Source organism: Paralichthys olivaceus, chromosome 23 (genome assembly GCF_024713975.1).
Source record: "Paralichthys olivaceus isolate ysfri-2021 chromosome 23, ASM2471397v2, whole genome shotgun sequence".
NCBI classification, from domain to species: domain Eukaryota; kingdom Metazoa; phylum Chordata; class Actinopteri; order Pleuronectiformes; family Paralichthyidae; genus Paralichthys; species Paralichthys olivaceus.
Genome location: NC_091115.1, coordinates 13,418,076 through 13,442,089, shown reverse-complemented (window position 1 = coordinate 13,442,089; position 24,014 = coordinate 13,418,076). Strand labels below are relative to the sequence as shown.

Genomic DNA, 24,014 nt, shown 5'->3' with positions numbered 1-24,014 from the left:
CTTTATCCATTATAATTGCAATAATGATTTGGACTGTACATATTTTATTGTGGCTCCATTATATTCTTTCAGCATCAGCAGTTCCAAGGCAAAGCAGATGAATTAAAAAGCACCGTTCAGCTACTTTTCACAGAGGTGTGGAATCACATGAACATATAAGACATTATAATATTTTCTCTGGCTTCATCCACTTTAAGGTTTAACTCGACCGATCTGCCTCCACATCGACTCTGCCCCTGAGGATCGTTGGTTGATTTTCATCTTTCTACACGACGCCACACTGACTAAGTCTTTCTCTTCTGTCTGTTGTCAGGTCCTGCATGAGGAGTGGGCCAGATACTCAGCCTTCTACAAGTACCAGCCCATTGATCTTGTCAGGTAACTATGAAATATGGAATATGGGGCCTCTCATAAAATAACAGTGGTTTCTGTTGCTCACTAACATATTCAACATTACTCACATGTCATTTACCAGCTCAGTGCATCACAGCATGAAAATAAACATCCAAACATTTGTATTAATACAAAACTACCTCTGCTTTTTGGCGCAACTCGTATATCAAGTTTAGGATTTAGTCTTATTATAGTTTTAGTTTTATTCTTCGGGCATTTACAACAGCTTTTAACATATGGGCATGAAAGAACTTCTTCACTCGCTTTATGTTTTGTAGCTTGCAGTCTTCTTCTTCACTACCTTCATCAGCATATCTCTGCATTTCTTGGAGGTGCCCGTGGTTTGGTTAAATAGTGTAAACCCATGTATTACCCATGAGAGCAAAAAGAGGGAGCCACTCATGAAAGAACTGTTCCGACTAGGTCCCCAGGGAGCATGTAATGAGAAGCACCCTCTGGGATTAATAGTAGACAAGGGAAAGACCGTGAGCGTCCACGTTATCTGACGACTCAAGAGGTTTGTGTAACAGTTGGCTGCTGATGATCTTTGAGCAACTTTCTTTGACATTACTTTCTTCATATTTGCTTGATGGTAAGAAACTACTCTTTAATTTATCTCTGGGTAGGTTTAGAGTTCATGTTTGGGACTTTGGTCTGTTAATAGTAGGACAGGAGGCGGACATCTACATATTGTAAGAACTAAAGATGATGAATGGATCTCTAAATCAAGCATCAGCAGTGTTCTGATTCTATTCCAGGATCAAATAGAGCATTAGGAGATTTACACCTGCGTTATGTGTTTCTTAATACTTTACAGTCTGCTCTACCATGACCGGGAATTACACTGTCACTTTTACCCCTTAATCCTCGACCTCTGACCCCACAGGAAGTACTTCGGGGAGAAGATCGGCCTCTACTTCGCATGGCTCGGAGTTTACACTCAGCTGCTCATACCAGCCTCCATCGTGGGGATCATTGTGTTTGGCTACGGGGTGGCAACAGTGGATACTAACATACCCAGGTCTGTGCCCTTTGTGTACACACTCACACATAGACACGCTTTAAATCCAATCAGTTTTATTGCAAACTGTAGAGCAGCTTCAGTTTTAAAAAAAAACAAAAAAAAACCACATTTCACTTACGAAATAATGTGTCATAATTTATTGTGTGATAAAGGCAAAATACCAAGACTTCCCACCACCATGTTAATGTATGCACACACGCCCATGCACACACTAAACAGGGATTGCCCAGATACCTGCTGTATCTGGCTGTAGTCGGAGTTGTGTGGGAGGAACACAGAAGGTACAGCTGGCAGTGTGTGTTTGTGTGTGTGTGTGTGTGTGTCCTGAAGCAAACGGTTGATAATTTAGCAGTTGCTGTGAATACTATGAGGGTTGCATTGTGGTCATGGGTTAAAAGTTCCATTCATTTCTAATAGTAAAATGTAACAGACACAAGGATCTTTTTAGATTTCACGTACCGTCAGTTCTTAAATACCATGGCATTAAAGGGGTAACATCCAGGTGCACTGTGACTGAAGGTTTTTTCTCCCCCCCTCAGCCTGGAGATGTGCGATGAGCGTCTCAATTTCACCATGTGTCCTCTGTGTGACGGAGCCTGTGACTTCTGGCAGCTCAGCACCGCCTGCGGCACTGCCCGAGCGTCGCACCTCTTCGACAACCCCGCCACAGTCTTCTTCGCCATCTTCATGTCTCTGTGGGGTGAGGGTTTATTATCGTGTGTGTGTGTGTGTGTGTTGCTCATTCATTCCTGAGTACCTCCATCACCTAAAGAGCAAGTTGTGCTGAGAGCAACAGGCTAAATCAACATGAGTTTAAGGGAGAAAATAAATAACATGTTTTGCCTTTTTATATTCACTCAGTCAAGGAGATTAAGGTTTTTATAAATTGGCCAGAGCTGCATCTCATTACAGGAGGAAACATCCTGCCTCAAATATGTTCATATAATGTTCCTCCTTTATAAAGGAGGGCAGGTCATTAAAACAGAAAGCACTGAAGCTGTGGTGGAGTGGATTTTTAAAGATAGATATTCAGCACCTTTTACAGTCAGTAGAGGAGATAGACGTCAGAATGGCTTGACATTTGAAATCACTCTGCTGAAGGAGAACAGTTTCTCTGTGCTTCTCTTAAATCTAACATCAGGTGAAGACGTGTGTGTGTGTGTGTGTGTGTGTGTGTGTGAGAGACATCATAACTAATATAAAGCCTGTTATAGTCCTCCTACACAATGTGTGCAAGTGCGATACAACAATTACATTTTGTGTCCACTAGTTAAACATTTAAAATGAACATTTAAATATTTACAAGTTTGTTTGTTTTTCAATGAGGAAGTTGGAGTATTTGCAACTTTATGAATATTTATCAATAAGTTGTTGTGGTGTTTTGTGGAAAGGAAGCTTTCCATGCAGTGAATTACATGCTCTCAGAACATGAATGGGGTCTGTATCTGAAGATAATACTAATACTAGAAATAACTATTTTATATTTGTGTGTTTGTGTGTATGTGTGTGTTTAGCTGTGTTGTTCCTGGAGCACTGGAAGCGTCGTCAGATCAGTTTGAGCTTCAGCTGGGATCTGACAGGCATCGAGGAGGACGAGGTATGCGCTGTAGACACACACGTGTGGACACGCACACACACACACACACACTCACATAGACACAGAGGTGACGTTGACATTAACACACACATGTGGACACTATTCATACATTTATCTCCCTTTCTGGTTTTCCCATCAGGAACATCCAAGGCCAAGATACGAGACCATCCTTCTTAAGAAGAGACAGAGGAAGCAGAAAAACAAGAAACAGAAGAAAAAAAAGAGTGAGGTAGGAGAGATCAACAAACGCCATCATTGAAGTGCTAAGAACTACGTTTCATTAGATAAAATCCTTCAGTCATGATTTTTACATAACGAAATGCCCAGTTTGCATCATTAAATATGAAGAAAATATTGATTCTACTCTCCGAGCTCGATCTGACTGTCAACAGTACTAATGGAGAGATGTTGTACAGCAATACACGTACAGTATTACTTCATGAGAGCAATGATTACACTTGACATCATGATGTCTCATTATTACGTAAGTGTAAGCTTATTGAGATTACACGACACTGTATATTTACTATGTAAAAAAATGTCATCGGTTGATGATGAAACCTTTTCCCTCAGTCTTCCCTGTTGATTCCCGATGATCCTGATCAGAGTTTTTGATGACAGACATTAACAGGCATTAGTGTGGTAATATAATGACTGGGAATGATCTAGATTCCTACTGTAAATTGGGTCAATCACATTGAGTCCTGTTGGCCCACATACACTTTGCTGTGGTGACAGATGGCTGCCTGCCACAGCCTGAGTGAGAAAACTAACTCACATGGTGCAGGATCAGTGCTGCACCATCTGGAAACCTGATGTGGGTTAAAAAGTGATCCTACAGGTGTTTTTATTCAGTTGTGGACACAAGTGAACATATGCCATGGTTGTGTTTGAAGAAAAGCAGCTATTGGTTCTCCCACAGGGGATTTAAAAAGTTGATATGCACGATATACAGTTATGGCAGAACCACTGAGAATCATCTCATCTGATTTGCTTCACGTTGGGTGCTTCTTCCTCCTCCATGTTATCTGCCTCAGTCACAGACTGTGAAAATGTTGGGTTAAAGCTCAGACATGTAATGTTCACTCACATGACAAGGCCAGTCATGGAATGAAGAGTGGGCTGTGGTGATGGACTGCACACAAACAGTAAGGTTTGCTTTTTATACATTCAACATATATGCTTGTTTTATATATAAGGTTTTGCATGGGCTTGGTCCATCTCCTTTAAATGAATTCATTAGACACAAGTCCCTATTGAATAAATTAATTAATAAACATGTCTCTATAGGCGGCTGTAATTTAGGGCTCTTCATGCCTGCCTTCTTTGGTCCGCACTCTTGGATGCTTCAGTTTAATCTGAACCAAAATAACAGATGTGAAAAGTGATTTGAACCATAGTCCAGACCTATGAACAAAGTTATGTCTGACTGAAAGAGGTGCACTCACTCCGGATCAAACAGAACCATAGTCCAGGTTGTTTGCAGCATGAGACGGCATAAAACAGTGGAAGATGGAAAAAAAGTAGAAGCCCTAATGGTCTCCAAAGGAATGGAGTTGCCCAGACTCACAGGGTTTCTTTCAGTTTTCCCCTCTGGTGATGTTTGAATGATGAAGACGTTCAGCGCTGAGTAATGTGCCCACAGTTGGTGATGCTGTTAGTAATACCATGACAATATTACATTGGCAGGGAAATTATCATGAACTGGTACCGTTTTTGTACGTTTATGCGTCAATGTCTGTACCTGTGTGTGTGTGCGTGTGTGTGCGTGTGTGTGTGTGTGTGTGTGTGTGTGTGTGTGTGTGTGTGTGTGTGTGTGTGTGTGTGTGTGTGTGTGTAAAATGTGTCCCTGTGTCCCTCTGTCTTGCAGCCAGACAAGCGGGAGGACGGGACAGTGACAGGGAAGGACAGATGGAGACAAAAACTACTGTCTGCCATGGCTGCAGGAGTACCGGTAACCCCTCCTCTCCTCCTTCTCTCTATTCCCTCTTCCTTTTCTTTCCCCTCTTCCTCTTTCTTTTTCTGTTTCCTCTGTTTTCCACTCCTGCAGGCTGCTGTATATCTGTTCTTCTCTTCCTGTCCCATCCTCTGGCTGCTACAGTCTCAGCTCCTCAGGTATCTGTGCAATTTTCTCTGCATTTTGTTCAGGATTCAAAGCATGATTGATCAATATTCATTTCACTGCCCCTACTTTCTTGTTCTGTGTGAACCTTGTCTTCCTAAGGTATGGACGGATGGATTGGTGGATGGATGTATATACTGTTTATCCGGTTCAACCATGTGAAGATGTTTTTAATCCAAAGCTGAAGGAAAAGGTTAAGTCACCACTGAACTGTTTTCCACCCTGCTGGAAGTTAATGCTCTCAAAACAATGACAAGTTCATGAAAAGTTGAAGAAGGACTCGTTGGATAGACCTCAAGATTGATGCTAATGAGGAATAACCAGTCTCTGGGGTCCAGTCTTGAACACTGGATATACAGTATATATATATAGAGAGAGAAAGCTTGTGGAAAAACTAAAAGGATAAAGGATTCAGAAAAGATTAAAGATGAAAAAATATCTTCAATGATATGTGGCTTAAAGATATGGAGCCAACACTAAACAGGCAGTGAATTAAATGTGCACCTTAATGATTCAGGAATTTGGGATGGATGTTGGATATATAACTGGCCCCTCTGTGTAAATTGTGTCCCTTTTATGGCCCCTGATTTAGAAAACATACTATCTGTCACTGTCGCCAGTGACTATATTGTATACACTGTGTAGAAATTGCACATGTTTGAGACACAGCAGTTTTTTAATTGAAAAGAAAAAGCTTGAGCCTCTTTGATCATTGACTGAAGTACAGTGTAACTTGCACTGTGGGCTCTTTGATTCATCAAACACTGGTGTAATTACATTAATAATGACTTTGCTATGACTAATGCTTTGCTGACTCACTGCTGGAGCCCATTAGAAATCCTAAAATTGGAGCAGAATCTTCATTCATTAATGTCATGAGTTACATATGTGCTTTTTCTGCAATGACGGCTCAATTTATCCGCTGTGAAATGCCAAATGCATTTTGTCAGCTTTGGCAACATTTAGTCCTGAACGGCCTTCACACTAACTGTAGAAGAAAAAAAAGACAGAGAGTGTTAGACATCAAAAAGAGACAAATAGAAAAAAGACAGTGAGAGACGGACCTGCTGCAAATGAACAGAGAGACTTGGAAATGAAGAGATGGAGCGAGGCAAAGGGAGGGCGGCTGAGTGGGAGTGATGCATGCTGGGCAGGAAGCCAGGGGTAAGATTAGTGACCGTCACTATGGCGACACAGAACTCTCTCTCTCTCTCTCTGACACACACACACACACACACTTGAACCATTTGATTTGTTACCTGAGACAGTGAAATGTTCTGCAGGATCAGATCTAGAGATTATGTTTCAAAGGTACAACTGAGGTGGTTCATTGTATTTATTGAATTATTCAATCAGTAAATGAATGAGGACATTTGTAGGAATTGAGTTAAACAAGCTTTATTTCTTTATGTGCAGACTTTACATCCGGCACAGTGAAATATAGATATACAGTGTTTTTCTGGTTTATCAGTGCTGAGACACATTCACATCTAAGAAGGTGTCAAAAGATTTGAACACTGGAATGTCTGCACAAGCTCTCCTAGATGTTGTTACGTGAAGAACTGAACTGGCTTGCTTTTGTTAAATACTTCCACTGGGATGCCCGAGTTTCGTTACATATGCGATGGGAAGTGTGCATAGTGAAGTACAGTGTCGTGAAAAAGGTTACGTACTCTGGGTAACTGTCTGCAGAGTCTTGTCTTGATCAGAGGTTTGTTTGGGTTGCCATGCACTGTCTCTCAGTCTTGACCTACACTAAGGGTTTTAGTGTAGGTGTAAAGGATAGAGAGCAGAGAAGCAGAGACATCAGTCAATATTTCTAGAGGGCTTCTCTGCTTGGGCTCGGATGATGGAGGGGAGCCGAGGTATATTGGAACATATTGTACAGTATGGAAGTAGTGTTAATGCCATGGAAACCACTTGTTTCTGGAGGGAGTTTCAGATGAACCTAATATTCACTATGTAATGATATAAGACTCTGTCTCTTTGTGATGCCCAGTTGTCATTGTGTATCACTGTTTGAATCATTTCTATTAGGACTCCGGCTGAACTTGAGAACAAGCCAAATATAACACCTGACCCATTTTACTACTATTCTTCTCTCCGATGTCTGTCCTCACCTCTAACACACACACACACACACACACACACACACACACACACACACACACACACACACACACACACACACACACACACACACACACACACACACTTCGCTCTGAAGGTCTTTTTGTCCTTCACTGAGTCAGTCCCTCAGGTTCGTCAGCTTGTGTACGTGTGTGAAAGAAAATGATCTCCTTGACATCAATTTGTGTCATCTGCATGTATGTCTGTATGGGTCTACGCAGACTCCTTTGTGGGTCCGGCCCAAAATGATTGACCGTGTGGTCTAAATGCACTACATGTATGCTGAATGTGAATATAACAGAAAAGCATGTTTCGTGCACTGTATATGTGTATTTGGACCAAGTATTCCAAGTATCATGAGATCATAACCAGATACTACTATGACAAAAAGATAATGGGCTTCATATACAAAAACAGAAACATAATTGTGTAATGAGCTTTTAATTTTTTCAACTTTTATTTATTTAAATGGGACAGTGTACATTAATTCATATGAGCACAATGCTTCATATAAACAAACAACAGCCAACAAACTTTCATTTCTATAAAACAGACATGCTGAGGCAAAAATATACAACAGTTAGTAAAAATTAGACAATTAAAAGGACACAGAGACAATGATGTAGGAGATCAAACACTTTAAAGAAAGTTTCTTTGGTGGTGCAGGAATGATCATGTATGTTCAATATGGACAAAGAGACAGTTTTCTTACAACTGAGTGAAAAAAGAGGAAGTTTGTATTAGAGGTTGCACTGTGCCAGTGTATTCACTAGGTGGTGCCATTGTCTTGGCTATCAGTCCGTTATCTGTGTGTGTGTGTGTGTGTGTGTGTGTGTGTGTGTGTGTGTGTGTGTGTGTGTGTGTGTGTGTGTGTGTGTGTGTGAAAATTCCTCCTCCTCCTCTGCCTGCCCATGTAAGTATATGTGAGTGTGTGTGCCTGTAATCTCGATGCTTGGGGGAGCGGGGTCACATTCCTGAGGATGGGGATGCAGCAGCATTTGTCTTAGCAGAGATCAAACCAGAGACAGGCCGGAGAAACAGCTTTTCTCTTGCTGACACAAGTGGGTCACATGCTCCCACCGGCCTTCAGGGCAGACCAGCATGTCGTACACGTTACACATCTGAGTGATTGACACGAGAGAGTTAAGTTGCAGGACAGTAATAGAGACTTCACCAGTCGTCAAAGTTCTTGTTATGATGTGGTGCCTTCACTGACAGGACAATAATCTGATGATTGCGGCGGCTGCAGGAGAGCTCAAGCCTCCGCGTGTGGTGCATTCTTCCTCATTTCTTTTCAGCGGAACATCCAAAACTTTTATATTTGAGTGCAGCCTGCTCTGGACTTCACTGACTTTGTCTAGGGCTGATATTTTTCTGCCTGTCTGAAAATCCTCAGAACAGAATGAATTCACTGCTCTCAAAGTTTGGATTAACACTGATTAGTACATTTTTCACACTGAAGAGCTGAATGTTGTGAGATTGAGTACAGTGTATATCTTTGGTAGATTGTGTTTGTCTTTAAGAGAACTCTGAGGTTTTCTGGCTCCGAGTTTTCGATGAAACTTGTTCTTTTGCCTCTCTTCCAACATGGAAATGGGGGCTCTTGGGGCCAGATGGAGAAAGGGCACATATAATCCAGAGGCTCTCCCCAGGACATTTGTGTTCACACATGCACCTCTCCTCCAGAGAAACTGTGGAGGATCTCAGTTCAGTGCAAATCTCAAAGCAACCTAAGTCTATTTCCCAAAATTAGTAAAACGTTTTTCAGGCATAAAAGTTGGTCAACAGCAAATATTTCATTTTACCAAACATGTACAACTAAAATCAAAGTACAAATAGAAAAAAATGTACTTAAGTTAAAGTACCACATTAACTTTTTTAAATTAACTAAGTACCTACTTTAAAGTAAACTTTAGTCTTACAGTCTGTTCCATCATTGTGGCTGAGTGTTGGCAGTGTCCTCTACTGGGATTTGCTCCTGCCCGCTCCGATTGGATCAGTGGACCAGTTACCCTCAAATATTTAAAAAACACTCTGATCATGTAACACAGTGCTTAGTAGAGATCTCGTGGAGAAAGAGTGAAAAGTGCCAGAAAAGGTAAAATACAGCTCCATGAAAAATGTGCTTAGTTACATCACCACCACTTTATTTTCACATTGATTAAAGTTCTGTACTCATCCCTTTCTTCTCATGAGTTAGTCAGCAGTAGGTATTTTCTCATTTCAGTACAAAAGCAATTTTCATTTTCCCACGTTTGTTTCCTGGGAAAATGTCTGAATCACTTCAACTGAGATTCTATGGAATGAAAACCTTTGTCTGAGGCTGTTCTCAGACAATTTCCGGATGCTGACTGGTTATTGTGTCATTCTTTATTTCTCTCTGTTGAGTTGCGGTAATATTTCCTGTGGAGGCAGCGACGTACCACTGCTGCTTTAACTCTATCATTCACAAACTGAAGAGCACCACGATGCTGCTCTCTACATCAGGAGATTTGGTTTTCTTCTCTTCAGTGTCGGTGCTCTGCAGTTCCCCCCTAAAAAGATTGATAAAGGATTGTCCAATGTATCACTTTTTCTCTCTCTCTTCGCTCCCCTGCTCTCACCCATCCCTCCTGTCAGACTGCCATAGACAAGTTGACCTGGAAAGACCGTCTTCCTGGATACTGCATCAACGTTTCTTCCATCCTCTTTATGGTTAGTTTATAAAAAAATTTTAAAAGTAAATCATACATTTTTTGTGTCATTCATTTTCTCAATATGCATAGAAAACACTTAAAATAGAAACAGAACCATGGAAACTACAGATTGCATGTGTCGTACACTGACCTACATCAATGTTTCCCTTGAAATATTAATTCCAGCCACTGCACTTTGACCATCAGACAAATATGGAGCAGTGGTTTGAATTTATTTTCCCTTTTCTTTTACTCTTCCAGTTTGGACTGACGTTTTCTGCAGTTTTCGGGGTCATTGTCTACCGCATCGCCGTGTCCGCGCTCATGGCGATGAGCCCCGACCCGGAGACCAAGTCCAACGTTCGGGTGACGGTGACGGCCACCGCAGTCATCATCAACTTAGTGGTTATTCTGATCCTGGATGAAATCTACGGAGCTGTGGCAGTGTGGCTCACTGAGCTAGGTACAGAAACAACTTTACAATGTACATGTTACAATTCCTGCAAGAACTTTTCATTGGTTAGTTGTTACCCCGGCTATTACACTTACTCTTAAATTCCATGTGAGCTATTTCATTTATTCAGTTATTTATTACAACCTTTGGTGTTTCTAAAGAAATTGCACTTTTGCAGCAACACAAGTGAACAGCTCTTTTATGGTGTTTTATTATTCTATTGGATGTTTGTGAGTGCATGTCTAGTTTTTTAGTCATCTTTACTTGCCCTTAACCTAATCACCTTCAGGATTAATGAAGTTGTAGTTTGTATTGTAAAGCTTGAGATCAACATGTCCTGATTGTATCTTGATATATGGGTTGTGTGAGTGGTTCTGTTCTCATCATGCAACGCTTAACAAGAGTCTTTCCAAACTGTTCCTTTAAACTTTAAACTTATGTCAAACACATCACCACATTTCACCTCCTCAAAACAAACAGCAGTTCCATAAATGAAACTTACATGGTTTAGAGGTTTGCTTGATTCTGATTCAATCCTCATCAATCCGACGACCTCGCTCTCTTGTGTTTTTCATATCCACGACACATTTCAGTACTGAAGGGGGAAATACTTCCCTTTGCAATTCAAATTTAGAAAAAAAGAAAAGATTGGCATCATCCTGTACGTGTGAGAGGAAGAAAAAGTGTTTCTGCTTCTTGCCGGACAGTTTGATGAAACTTTGATGTTTTCATGCTCCAGCTGTCCCATCAGTCATCCCATGAGGGTTTAACCGCATTTACATTCATATTCAAAACCTCAGGAATAGAAGAAAAAGAATGGCAAGGAGATGTGTGTGTGTGCATGCGTGTGCATGACCTAAATTAGTCTACAAAGTCATATTGTAAGAAAAGCAAGTCCCCATAAAGTCATTACATTTTTAGGATGAAGATGTATTTTAAGGTCAGGTTTACGTTAGGTTTGTATTAAGATTTGGGTAGAGATGTGTGTGTGTTCGTGTGTGTGTGTGTGTATGTGTGTGTCACAGAGAGAGAGAGAGAGATGGTGTGCCATGTGAAAAGTATTTTAACCTACTTCCACCACAGTGATCATGTTATAACTTAAATTAACAGACCGACAGAATCACCATTTTTCTTGGATCAGACTAAGAAAAACATTAATTTATATAGTACAGAAATATACAAACCTCGTAACATCTTAATGTGAGCCAAACATTCTACATTCTCTGTTATTTAACATGCTCTTTTTTCTCTCTACCCCTTTTTATCTTTTCAGAGATTCCCAAAACAGAAACCAACTTTGAGGAGCGTCTGATCCTGAAAGCCTTCCTGCTCAAATTCATGAACGCATACGCACCCATCTTTTATGTGGCTTTCTTCAAGGGAAGGTATGTCCTGCATCTGTGTGTAGAGGAGTGTGTGTGTGCATATCTGTCCTGTAATAATCTTGTAAATGTACCATGCACATATATAACTAGAATGGAACTCAGGCACAACAGCCCCCTTAAATTCAATCAAGCTGCAGAACATTTTACACACTATTCTAAAATCAGTCCCCTAAATGTGCCTGATGTTTTTCTTTAAGCTCCATGAATTCTTCCCTTGGATATCAGGGGAAAGGTTGATCAAATCTTATCTCAAAAAGAATCCACCCCCTCATGTGAATCCGCATCAAAATCAAAAGTCCTTCTGAGTCTGAATGTTGCATTGTGTTTCCACAGGTTTGCAGGTAGACCTGGAAATTACGTGTATGTCTTTAACGATTATCGGATGGAAGAGGTTTGTTATCAGTCTTTTTTTTTATTATCTGAGACTCTTTGCATTTGTCTGAACATGTAAAACAAGAGTACAAATACCACGTGGTCATGTCTCCCTCAGTGTGCTCCAGGGGGATGCCTCATTGAGTTGTGCATCCAGCTCAGCATCATCATGCTCGGGAAACAGCTGATCCAGAACAACATCTTTGAAATCGGCATCCCGTAAGTAGCAAGGTCCAAGATGGTTTGAAACACTAGGTGGCATTATAAGCTATGTTAAAACAAATTGTGTTGACTTTTAAAAATATTTTTGTTAATAACTGTGATATTTATACCAGCAAAGAGTATAATTTAGTTTACAGCTCAAAAACACATTGATATATTCTGTATCTCTTTTATCAACTTTGTTAAAACGCTACAACACCCTGCAACACTCCCTCACCTCGTTTTGTCCCAAAAACATTCCTCCCATGTCTTTACAATGGCTCAGCTTTTACATGCAAATCTCAAAGGTCAGAGGTCGGCTCTGTTTATAACAACTGTCACACAACAGAGGGGCCTTTTGGCTGCAGGCCGCACTGTTACTGTTGCTGTAAGCGCAGCTCGAACTCCCAACCCTCTGGATGAGTCTCATCAAACCCTGTGGTTTCTCCACGTCCAGCGAGCTGCAGCACATACCATCAAACCATTTACATACCACCACCTCATCTGTTTCACATTCATCCACCTCAAAGCTCTCACACCTGGGAGGCAACCGGGAACACCACTGGCTTTATACTGTGGGCCAGCGCACTGGTTTCACAGCGAATCTCAGGAGTCTTTGAGGAAGGGCAGAGACAATAGACATTTCACTGGTTTGCAAAAATGTATCCGACCCTAAAAGCTTCTGTAAAGATATAACAGATGGACCTGTCTGTTTTAAAAAAAAGCAGAACACAAAAAACCCCAAGAGAAACCGGACATGAGGCTGAGCCCAACCACCCAACGGAGAAAACTCCTGTCAGCTGTTTGTATTCACAGACTCATTCTTTCAGTCACTACACAGCTACCCTGCTCGCAAACATGGGTGAGGATTAGAGCATAGATCGCCTTGCAGCCAAACAACCATTCAGTTACAAGGGTACAACGCTTGCATTGCTGCTCTGACCCCCCTGTCCATCTCATGCACCGTCTCCAGTTTGCCCTAATGTGAAGATAAAAACAGAGTTAACAAAAACTTGCCATTAAATTCAAAACTATCTTTTACAACTGGCCAAAGTCAACGTGAAGCTGTGTTGGATGGTACCTCCCATTCAAATCAAAATACTGGTAAATACAGGTCAAATTAAACATTTAATCATTTCATATTTATTACCCTGCTTAAAGTCTGGTTAGTGTTTCTGATCACTCTCATTGATTGAGTGAGTATGTACCTAAAGTATGTGTGTGTGTGTGTGTGTGTGTGTGTGTGTGTTTGTGTGTGTGTGTGTTTACGACTGCCCCCTTTCAAGTACCGTGAAAACTGTGTTTGTATAAATAAAGCAGTAAATAATTCAGCTGCTTTAATTGGGCTTTTTACAAGGAGGGCACAGATTCACATGCTCAATCACATGCATACAACATAATACAGACAAACATGCATTCATTTGTGTATGTACACAATAAGAGCTACTATACATGCTCACGCTAATACTGTACTTACCCCAAGGCACTTATTTAGACCAAACTCTGCTCACCTCTCTCTTTTAGCACCACACAGCTTCATGAACATCTCTGCCAGTCTCTGTGAAAGTCTTTACATTTCTCTGAAAACAGTTTGCTTCTGGCTACCAGTGTAATCTCAGCCTTATTGCACCCCTGTAAATACGTGTGTGGCTATAATGTTTCACAAGCAAAGACTGTTTCAGCCTCTGTTGTTCAAGATAAAGTTTTCTGACTTCAAATAACCACCAACACCATCCTGCTTCCCACTGACATGTTGAAATCACTGAGGTTCTAAAAGTAAATATTGTTTTCTTTCAGTTACTCAGAAAGACACATTTTAAGTGTGCAGAATGTAGCATGTGTCCATTCTGGGCTGGTGTAGACAGTTGGCGGAAACATGAAACATGGTGGACTTTGTGGAAGAGGATCCACTGCTGCAAATAAAGGGCTCATTCTAATATATATATATATATATATATATATATATATATAACATTGAAAAAGACAAAATCTTCCTATTCCATTTTTATTTTGACTGTCTTATTTTTTTGTCACAGCAACATTACATCCTTTTTATAAATAACATTCATATTAGTGATCTTGTTTTATAGTTTACTTTGTACATCTATTTACAGTTTTAAATCATTCTATCCATCTCTCTGTCTGTCGTGACAGGAAGCTGAAGAAGTTGGTACGAGCGCTGAAGAATAAAGGATCAGCAGAGGAGGAGAGGGATGAGGAGAGGCCTCCGCAGCAGTGGAACCTGGACCACGCTCTGGCTCCGTTTGAAGGCCTCACTCCCGAATACATGGAGATGAGTGAGTCTGCGCATGCACACACACACACACACACACACACACACACAGTGAGAACCTGTTACATTCAGTGACATGCAGGTGTCCATTCTGTTATAATGATGATTCATTGCATGTCTGTCACAAATCCATCCACATAAATGTTTTTAAAGAAAGTCACAGAGGACTTTTTTTCCCTCCTTCATGTGTTTTCAGTCTCAGATGCTTAACCATTCCCCTATTTGTGCCTGTCAGTCAGGGTGCGCGTGAGATCGAGCTGCCAGTCTCAGCTAAGTTGTAATCCTCCCCGATGTGACCTCTTCTTTTATTCTTACCCTGTGCATGAGCAGGAAAGCCCAACACTGCGTGGCTTAGTGTGAGACACTTGTTTCCCATCAACAGAGCCTGCAGGTTTTTTTAGCACAAGCACAGAATGAACAGCTTGTGAACTGTAATGAAAAATGAGGAGGAGAACATTGATGGGAATCTATAAAGATTGAACATCTGGGTCACTGTGCAAATGATGTAAATACAATTTTTTAAACGATAATTTTGATAGATCAGTTTTTTCTAGAGAATTAAGACCCTCTGTGGAAAACTGGCAGTGTCACTGCTGCTTAGCACCACTCGGCCGTCTTAACTGTTGTTGGCACAAGAAAAAAAGTATTTAAAAAAAAAATGTAATTATCATATAATAATATCCAGAGACTCGTTAAAATTCATCGCAAGGAAGACTAGGAGGCAGAGAAATAACAGAGATAACCCAGGATGTGAGTTCAAGTTTAAGATGGGAAAAGTGCAATCACATAAAAATGAGATGAAGTCAACACAGAGGAAAATGTGATCAGGATGATAATAAAAACAAATCAAGATAATTAATAGTTTTTATTAATGTTTTTGGACAGTATGTCTGTCTGCCAAATGTCATCACACAGAACGTTCACTGGTTCAAAGAGAGAACAGTTATGTGCTCATAAAGTTTACTGATTCACTGCCTGTGAAGGGGAGAGTTATATGGAGCTGGTTAAGAGCTGCAGGTGTTGAGTTGTTATGTGTGCTGGTACATAAATACAAACACATGCTAACAGAAGTAGCTCTGAGCATACCTCATTTTTCTTGGAAACAAAGTGAAGTCTTAAGTTTTGACGAGAAAGTTACTGACTGAAAAATGGAATATTAATTTGAAATTGAAACTTAGCGGTTTGTAGTTTTGGTTACAATTGTGATCGGCTGATGTGTCACACAAATAACCGTTTTTCTTGGTTATATTAAAGTTTAACACAATTATTACATTTTTCTGCAGCTTGATTTATTGGTTGGTCTGTGGGTTGGTATGTTACTTGTTGGGTCGGTCGGTTGGTTGGTCGAACAGACAAAGGTGGGTCCAACATTTGTCATTATTATGCTATGACCATAGAATGGGGGAAAAAATGTTGTAATTGTGAATAGCAAATCAAGTTTTGCTGGTAAATGTTCCTGTGTTCAACATGAGACATGTTCTTGTAAATGTGGAGTACGACACGAGCTTAGACAGAGTTAAAAAGTGGATTGAGGGATTTGGAATATTCTGTGCGTACGAACGGGACAAACACAATAACTGAATCTTTTAACAAACATAAGCTGGTTGTCTTTACATGTTGTATTTGGAGAAATTCACTGGTATTTATATTAGCAGCTACCGGTGTTGTTATGTGGAGGTTAATGTTTCCCACTGTTCGGAGCAGTCTCTGGAGATGTTTTAGATTTGATTGTAACGGTGCTGTGGTGTGATAATGAAGAGATTTCATGTGCTACAGACGACAGGGGGAGGTGGGAGGAAGAGAAACTGACAGAAAAAGTTCTGACACAGTGAGGAATGTCAGAAATGTCTGATCTCTACATGCAAACACACACTCACACGTAGTTGTCAGTGTGTGAACAGGTAGTCCTGGGTTTGTGTTACAACTCTGTGTTGTATTCGTCTATGTATGCGTGAGCCCCTCTGCTTACGTAGAGGTGTGTGTGTGTTTCTTTGTGTTTGCACAGTACGTGTGTGTGTGTGCCTGGGCCAGCCCCCGAACCCGTCAACCTCGTCTCAGGTAGATAACGAGGTGGTTCTAAGCTTGCCCTCTAGCGCTCGCTGCCCTGCTGCTGTATTTTCTTCCTCGCCGCTCTTTGTCTGTGCGTGGCGTCCCGAGGTCGAAGCCGTCAGTCTCCGGCTCCCTGGAAATCCCCGTTCCCACACTACTGAAGTTCCACTGCTCTGATCAGTGCATCAGGGACACTACCTCATGTCTCTCATGTTTACTTGACTTAATTTTAGGAAGCAGGTGGATGTTGTTTTGACCTTTTATTGATCTTTATTTATTGGTTTGGAAAGATTTCTCTTTTGCTATTTGCCTGGACTCAGCCATGGACTGCAAAATCCAGTGTTTGGTGTCTTTTGTTATGCCCTGTACAACAATTTCCCATCATGCTTAGTTTGATTAGTTTATTATTCAGGCATGATGCGTCAGTGAGTTATTTAATAGAATGCACAACATACAGCAAAGATCCCCACACATAGTTCCACACACTGCTTAATCATAAGACGTCCCAGTTTAACTGTTGCAGCGTTTAGTGTTTAACCTTAAAAGGCATCATCTGAACCGCAGCAGACAGTGTGACTCTTGACCAGACCAACGTCATTCACGACTGTCAATCTGAAAATGTTTCCGTTGATTCCTTTCCCACATGTCAGCCTCGCTCTTCCTGTCACATGGTAGAAATGGCTGATGTAAGTGCAGAGCGTGCACAAAGACGTCTGATCGCTGGGAATAAGTTTATAAGATTTAGTACGACCTCTCTCACTTTCATGTAGCATAGCATAAACTCAGATGCTTTCAAATCCTACACATAGGGTCTTTAATAGATTTGTGCCTCCTCTAAATGGGAGCACAAGTACAGTAATAAGATCTCATCAGCATTTAAATGTGCTGCACGTGATTGTGTTATTGGTGTAAGTGCAGCCAATGTTAACTTAGTTCATGTCAAGGAAAAACATCAAAAGCAATTAGTCTTTGTGGAACCACGACATAAATCATCCTGTTTGTACACATCCCTAATGAACTGTATTGTAGCTTCAGTGTAACTTTAGCATTAAAGGTCCAGTGTGTAAGACTGGAGAAACCAAACACCTTTTGAGTTTTATGACATTTAAAGGCTACCACAGTTTCTTTTTCATGTTTGGAAGTGGAGGGTGAGGTGAGGGGTAACATGCAACTTTAACAATAAATATCACAAAATTCTACACACTGTACCTTTAAATAATACTTCCCTTGTAAACACACTGTAGCATTTGTTTGTTTTTTTCTTTTATAAAGTTGTATTTACTTGTTTTCACTTCATTTATCTGACATTTTAACCACAATTGACTTCTCTTATTCAGAGGCCTCGTTCTTCAGACTCACTTTCTACTTACAGAGATTTTCAATTCATATTCTGCAGTTGTTTTTATGGTCATTGTATGTTTTCAAGTCTTTTATGGACATTCATTGTTGTAAAGCACTCAAGCTGATGTTTCATGTATGAAATGTTCGATACATGTAGAAATAACATTTTATTTCTTCATTTTATTTTATTGCAAAATTCCTCTTTTAAATAAATGTACTAAACACTGAGACCAAGCTTTGCCACTCTTATGAGAACAGCGGTGACTGTGGCAGGGTTGTAGTGTTATACTTGATGTGACACTCATGAGTACATGACACTACTGTGCTGTAAACTTGAACCTGACAAGCATCTGATTGTGTTTACTGCAAACTGTAGTGGAATGTCACCAGCACTGTTACAATAGGAACTGTTCTGAAGGCAGAAACAGAATTGACATGTGACAATGCCATTCATTGTTGGTCTGTGTGTAGATATGTTGCTCTTTTTACCACAATCCTGCAGCAGCAGCAGCTAGATGGAGGGAAATGGGGCCTCCTTTTGAAAACACACAATACATACATTACATCCTCAACATGGTCTTGTTTGTTTAAGTGTACGAATACAGTCCCGTTATAAATATTGTATTGTTCCAAATGAACAAAACAAAAAATTCCTATTAACAACCTTCACCTACTGTAGCATGTTTAATAATCTCCGCTCTCTCTCTCTCCTCTGCTGCAGTCATCCAGTTTGGTTTTGTCTCCCTGTTCGTGGCGTCCTTCCCGCTCGCTCCGCTCTTCGCCCTGCTCAACAACGTCATCGAGATCAGATTGGACGCCAAGAAGTTTGTTACAGAGCTACGCAGGCCAGTGGCCATACGTGCCAAGGACATCGGTAAGGTGCTCCAGCAAATATATGGCACAGTACACGACAATACATATGATATGAAACCTGAACATTTTCATGGGAAACAAATCCCTTTATATAAGTAATGAATATGACATAAATCCCCTCTATTTAGGGTGGTAAGGCTTGGAAATCCCCCTCTCAGACATCACAGGACACCAGAACTCTCCCCTGAAACTGGACTGATTACATTTTTCCAGAGCTTGACAAACTGATGCCTTTCAGCAGTTCCGTACAGTCATATTGTTGCTGTCGGCTAAAAACAAAATTACTCTTAAATCAGCTTGACTGCTGTGCATTGTGGAGTTTATCAATAGGGTTTTATGAGATGCTTTCCTGAGACCAAACGTCATCCTGTGAGTCAGCAGATATTCCTGAGCGGGTTCGAGACATTTTCTGACATCATCTGTGTGTGACTGACCACAGTGTCCTTTCAAGAAAAGACAGACATAGTGCCTTGACAGGGAGGATGTAACAGGCTGTGCACAAAGATGTCTTCGTAAAAATAAGTCAAAATAAATGAAATATAGTAATTAACTCATTTTACCAGCAGCTTTTACAATCTAATGAACAGAAAGCAGCACATTACAGTTCATGTACTCATGCCTGCTCCTCTTTCTGTAGGAATATGGTACAACATACTGAGTGGAATGGGAAAGTTCTCCGTCATTATAAATGTAAGTATTAATGCAGGCTCCTGCTTTTCACTATCTGCCTATTAAATTAGTGATGAAGGCAGATGCAATGTACAATTCACTTGAGCAGCCTCATGCTCATGTTGTATATTGAAAAATGTCACTTTAGGGGGTTATTTTCTAATTTCATTGCTTTTTGTGTGCAGATGAAAATGACTGGTTAAAAGCTGTTAGCATGTGTCTGTGCTATTGTGCATTGAAGTGCATTGACTGCAGTGGTCAATCTAAGAGGTAGACAGAACAAATAAGTGCTTAACATATTAAGTACCACAAAAAAAAGAAGAACACAACATAGTGCACAGTCAAAAAGGTGCACAGTAAATAGGATGTGAGTAGTGCAAACCGGAATAGTGCAAAAATGGATTGAGAGGTACAAAATAGAAAAGCAAACAATGCAAAACACTTGTTATCTGGAGGTTGGGGGTGCAGATCCACTGGGTGAGTGGGTTGGCATAAATTACCTCAATTATAAATATTACAGACTTTTTCCCCCACAACTTATTGTGAATAAATTGTCAATACAATGATTCATACACTGTGTGTATGTGATGAGTTGCATTGAAGTCTTGTGTTTCCATACAGTTTACCATTTTTTTGCATGAAGCTCTTCTAAAGCCAGTGTTGCTATAACATAATATTAATACATAAAAAGTAATATCATAGTTAAAGCTCTGGAGAAAAGTTAATGATTATTTCATTGAGGTTAGATTGTACATTTTCAACAAAACAATATGAATTAATATAATATTAACTGCTCAGTGCTCCAGAGGCTGGATTTGTAGAGACAGAGGTCACAACACAACAGTGCTTTGCCACTGACCTCAAACTTCTCTGCAGAAAGGTTTCAGCATGTAATCCAGCTCTCATCACGTCTGCCATGTGTGTGTCCTGCATAGACGTTAAGTTGTCTGTCTCCCACACCGATGCTAGCTGATGTCAAGTACAAAATTAAACCTCTCTCTGTGTTTGCCCGGGATAATCGTCTGTGATGACCTTCTGAGAATTACGACTAAAAAGACCCATAGATGCTGATCTGCGGAGGTCAAGGTGTGTGTATTTGTACGAGGTCAGGGAAGTTCTGCTCGGGATCTGTCCCTGGCCAGTTAACTAAATGCTATTCAGTTTACTTTTAATACTAAACAGATTTGTGGAGGATTTGGAAAAACAAGCTGCAGGAGTTTTTATTTATCTTAGAGCGATGGGGCACTGGACTCACATACACGCTTAAGCTGCCCTGGGAGCTTCATAGAAAACTGGAAGCAGAATTCCATTTGAATATATCTTGCATCCCTCAGTTCTACAGACTCTATTTGATGTTACTGCTGCTTGTACTGTTTAACATCTGAAAAATATACACTTTGACCCCTGAACCTCTTTCGCTAAAAACCGAAGGGAGAAGATTTTTGGCAAATTGCAACTTTTACAGGCTAAACCAATTTTCTCAGGCTGTGATTTTAAACAGTGCTGACAGACCAAATATTTCTCTGCCCTGTGTTTGTCTCTGTCTCTGTCTTTCCCTCTGGAGGCCTTCGTGATCTCCTTCACGTCAGACTTCATCCCTCGGCTCGTCTACCAGTACATGTACAGTCAGAGTGGCACCATGCACGGCTTCATTGACCACACGCTCTCCTACTTCAATGTGTCCAGTCTCAAACCCGGCACGGCTCCGCAGAACTCTGGAGACATCACCGTCTGCCGGTAAACACACACACTCACACAGAAACACTTATTTACAGGTTTGTGCTGCTATCCTCATTAGGACCAAAATCAAAACCTTATCTATAATAATGACCAATTTATGCCTAACTTGAAAATAACCTAATCACAATTCACATCCTATCACTTACGTTAATCCGGAGCTCAGAAATTAAGTTTAGCCTCATTAGGACCAGGCTTTGGTCCCCATGAGGTCCACTGGTTCTGGTTAGATAAAGCAAAACAGATACCTATTTATTCACCGTTGAATCTTTTGCTTTGAGCCCAGAGGCGTAGTCCACATTGCCTGGATACGGTCTGTACATACACAATACACACCCAGCAGACACATGCGCCCTTCTTGGAACATCCACCAGCCAATTTCACTTATTCATTCACACACGCTAATTTGCACACAACCGTCACTTTGTCTTCTTTTCCGATTTTTCCTTTTGCAAGTGAAGTGATTGAGCGAACTGTGAGCTTTCAAGAAAACATTCAAGTCTTCTCTATAAATCTTTGACCCTAACCCTGAACAAATACATATACACGGCCCCTGAATCTCTGTGTCAACAACAATAACTTTCATTATCAGCTCATGTCAAGGCTTGTATCCATTTAATCTGACAGAGGGATGTCTCTGTCTCTCCTTGGCGTCATGGTGGGAAAGAAAATCTCCAACTGAATCCTGTATTTTTCCAACCAACTCCCCCTGATCTGTACCAAAATGTATTGGGTGCTTCTTTTGGTCATGGCCCACCCCTCCAGAACATTTCATGGAAATCAGTGTAATCCTGCTAATCAACAAACAGATAAACAAACAAACAAACACAGACGAAATATTACCCTCCTAGACGGAGGTAATAAGAAAATAATCCATGAACTTTTTTTTCATCTCCGCAACGAAGGACGTAAAGTCGAGCACAATCTAAAAGTTGCAGCAGTTTTAGGTTTGAGATGCCGACATGGTTTAGACTCACACCTTCCTGCGTTGTAGCATGTGGAATCCTGATACAATGACAACGGATATGACAGATGTCACAAAGCCAATGAAGCTTCAGTGCATTCTTACAGACAGTGCACCATTGTATCTTCTGTGCATTTTCACGAGCGCCAGGGGCCAACGTCTCTTTCATAATATCAATATAAAGCGCTGCAGAGGAGGAGGTCATGGATGCCAGTGCCCACAGATAGCTGGGGCTGACCTGCTGTTACATAAGAGAGCGAAGAATTGCAACGCAAGAATCAAGTCTTTGTGTCAGCGTGGGGTGGTATGTCATGTCCGAAACACGACAAGATACTCGACGTCCTGAACGATTTTTCGGCGTGAAATTGGCTGGTGGATGTTCCAAGAAGGGCGCATGTGTCTGCTGGGTGTGTATTGTGTATGTACAGACCGTATCCAGGCAATGCGGACTACGCCTCTGGGCTCAAAGCAAATGATTCAACGCAGTATGTAATTCAGAGTATGTCAGATGCTCCAGACAGTTCACGTCTTTCTTTTTTTTTTTCTTGCTCTTTTTCCCTTTGACCCAGTTAATTTGGGGGACTCTTGCATGAATGCATACATGCAGAGGATTGGGGCGGTAGAAAAGAGGTCACGAGTGGATGACTGAATGGATGATGGTGTCAAACAGGGGATAGAGAGATGGAATTGGAAGATATCATTGAAGAAGATGACCGGATGAGATGATAAGATAAAAAGATACAGAGAGGCAACTTTCGAGACAAGGGAGGAACAGTTGGGGAGAGGGCAGCGTGGACGGATGTAGAAATAATGCAAAGGAGGACGGCAGGGTGGTTGGATGGGTGAATGGTAAATAGACGGGTGGTGTGATCGAGGCCAACCCCTGAGGTTTTCAATCTTTAATAACGTTTAAAAACAGCCATGTGAGGAGCTTGAAGACAGTTTCTGCTTCAGTGGGCAGAGCATCCCTCTACATCTCTGCAGTCATGTTTTCTCCACTATACTCCCAGTGTTGACGTGCAAAACATAAATGTGGGTAAACTATGAATCCGGCACGATTTAGAGCTGTCACCAGTGTCTGCAAACAGAAGTCACAGTCTATTTACTGAGAATAACCTTTTCTCTCATGATGCCTTTTGTAGAAACAGAGTAATTTTGTTAAGAATGAGAAAATTGTGAATAATTCATATTGTGTTTGGAGGTTATTTATGTCTTTGGGTTGCAGTAGCATATGTTACTTAGACATAGCAATGTAAAGCAGATGGAGGTTGTATAAACATATTCCAGTTGTTGAACTGAAGTTTTCGGTTCAGGTCCCTTTGTTTGTCTCGCTTTCACTCTAAGTTTCCTTTCAAGGTCAAATGCCACAACCAATATGTGCTAAAAATAAACCTTCATGGTTTGTGGTGAAGCCTTTAACCAAAATGTCCATGGTTCAGCTCCCGGTGACGGAGCCTGTGTTTCATGTCATGTCTCTGCTTTTGTTTATTGTCTCTTTGTAGAGATTTAAATAAAGGCAAGATGCAAAAAATGGAATTATATATATATATATATATTTTTTTAAAGATAACCTTGAATAAAATGAATTGAAAAGCACAGAGGTAATGTAGAGGCAGCCACATTTGCAACAGAATTATTTCAATCAGATACAGTACATTAAGTCATTTAAAAAAAAACGCTGGTTATTCAGGCTCATATGTGGGACAACCAACAAATGCAGAACTTCACAGTCCTT

General features: G+C 40.7%; 1 protein-coding gene across 2 annotated transcripts in view; it reads left to right on the top strand.

Annotated features, from left to right (window-relative positions):
• Window positions 1–24,014, top strand: part of ano2b (anoctamin 2b) — a 59,969-nt gene that overhangs the window by 23,246 nt on the left and 12,709 nt on the right. Inside the window, exons 11-25 of one of the 2 annotated variants that reach the window (XM_069520111.1) lie at window positions 314–378; window positions 1,280–1,414; window positions 1,957–2,117; window positions 2,932–3,014; window positions 3,154–3,243; window positions 4,885–4,968; window positions 9,886–9,960; window positions 10,203–10,404; window positions 11,669–11,780; window positions 12,114–12,171; window positions 12,271–12,371; window positions 14,508–14,650; window positions 18,758–18,910; window positions 19,547–19,599; window positions 21,143–21,315. In XM_069520111.1, coding sequence (XP_069376212.1) covers window positions 314–378; window positions 1,280–1,414; window positions 1,957–2,117; window positions 2,932–3,014; window positions 3,154–3,243; window positions 4,885–4,968; window positions 9,886–9,960; window positions 10,203–10,404; window positions 11,669–11,780; window positions 12,114–12,171; window positions 12,271–12,371; window positions 14,508–14,650; window positions 18,758–18,910; window positions 19,547–19,599; window positions 21,143–21,315 — 1,688 coding nt within the window. The remainder of the gene's footprint in view (window positions 1–313; window positions 379–1,279; window positions 1,415–1,956; window positions 2,118–2,931; window positions 3,015–3,153; window positions 3,244–4,884; window positions 4,969–9,885; window positions 9,961–10,202; window positions 10,405–11,668; window positions 11,781–12,113; window positions 12,172–12,270; window positions 12,372–14,507; window positions 14,651–18,757; window positions 18,911–19,546; window positions 19,600–21,142; window positions 21,316–24,014) is intronic. The other variant, XM_069520112.1, reaches the window with a different exon arrangement.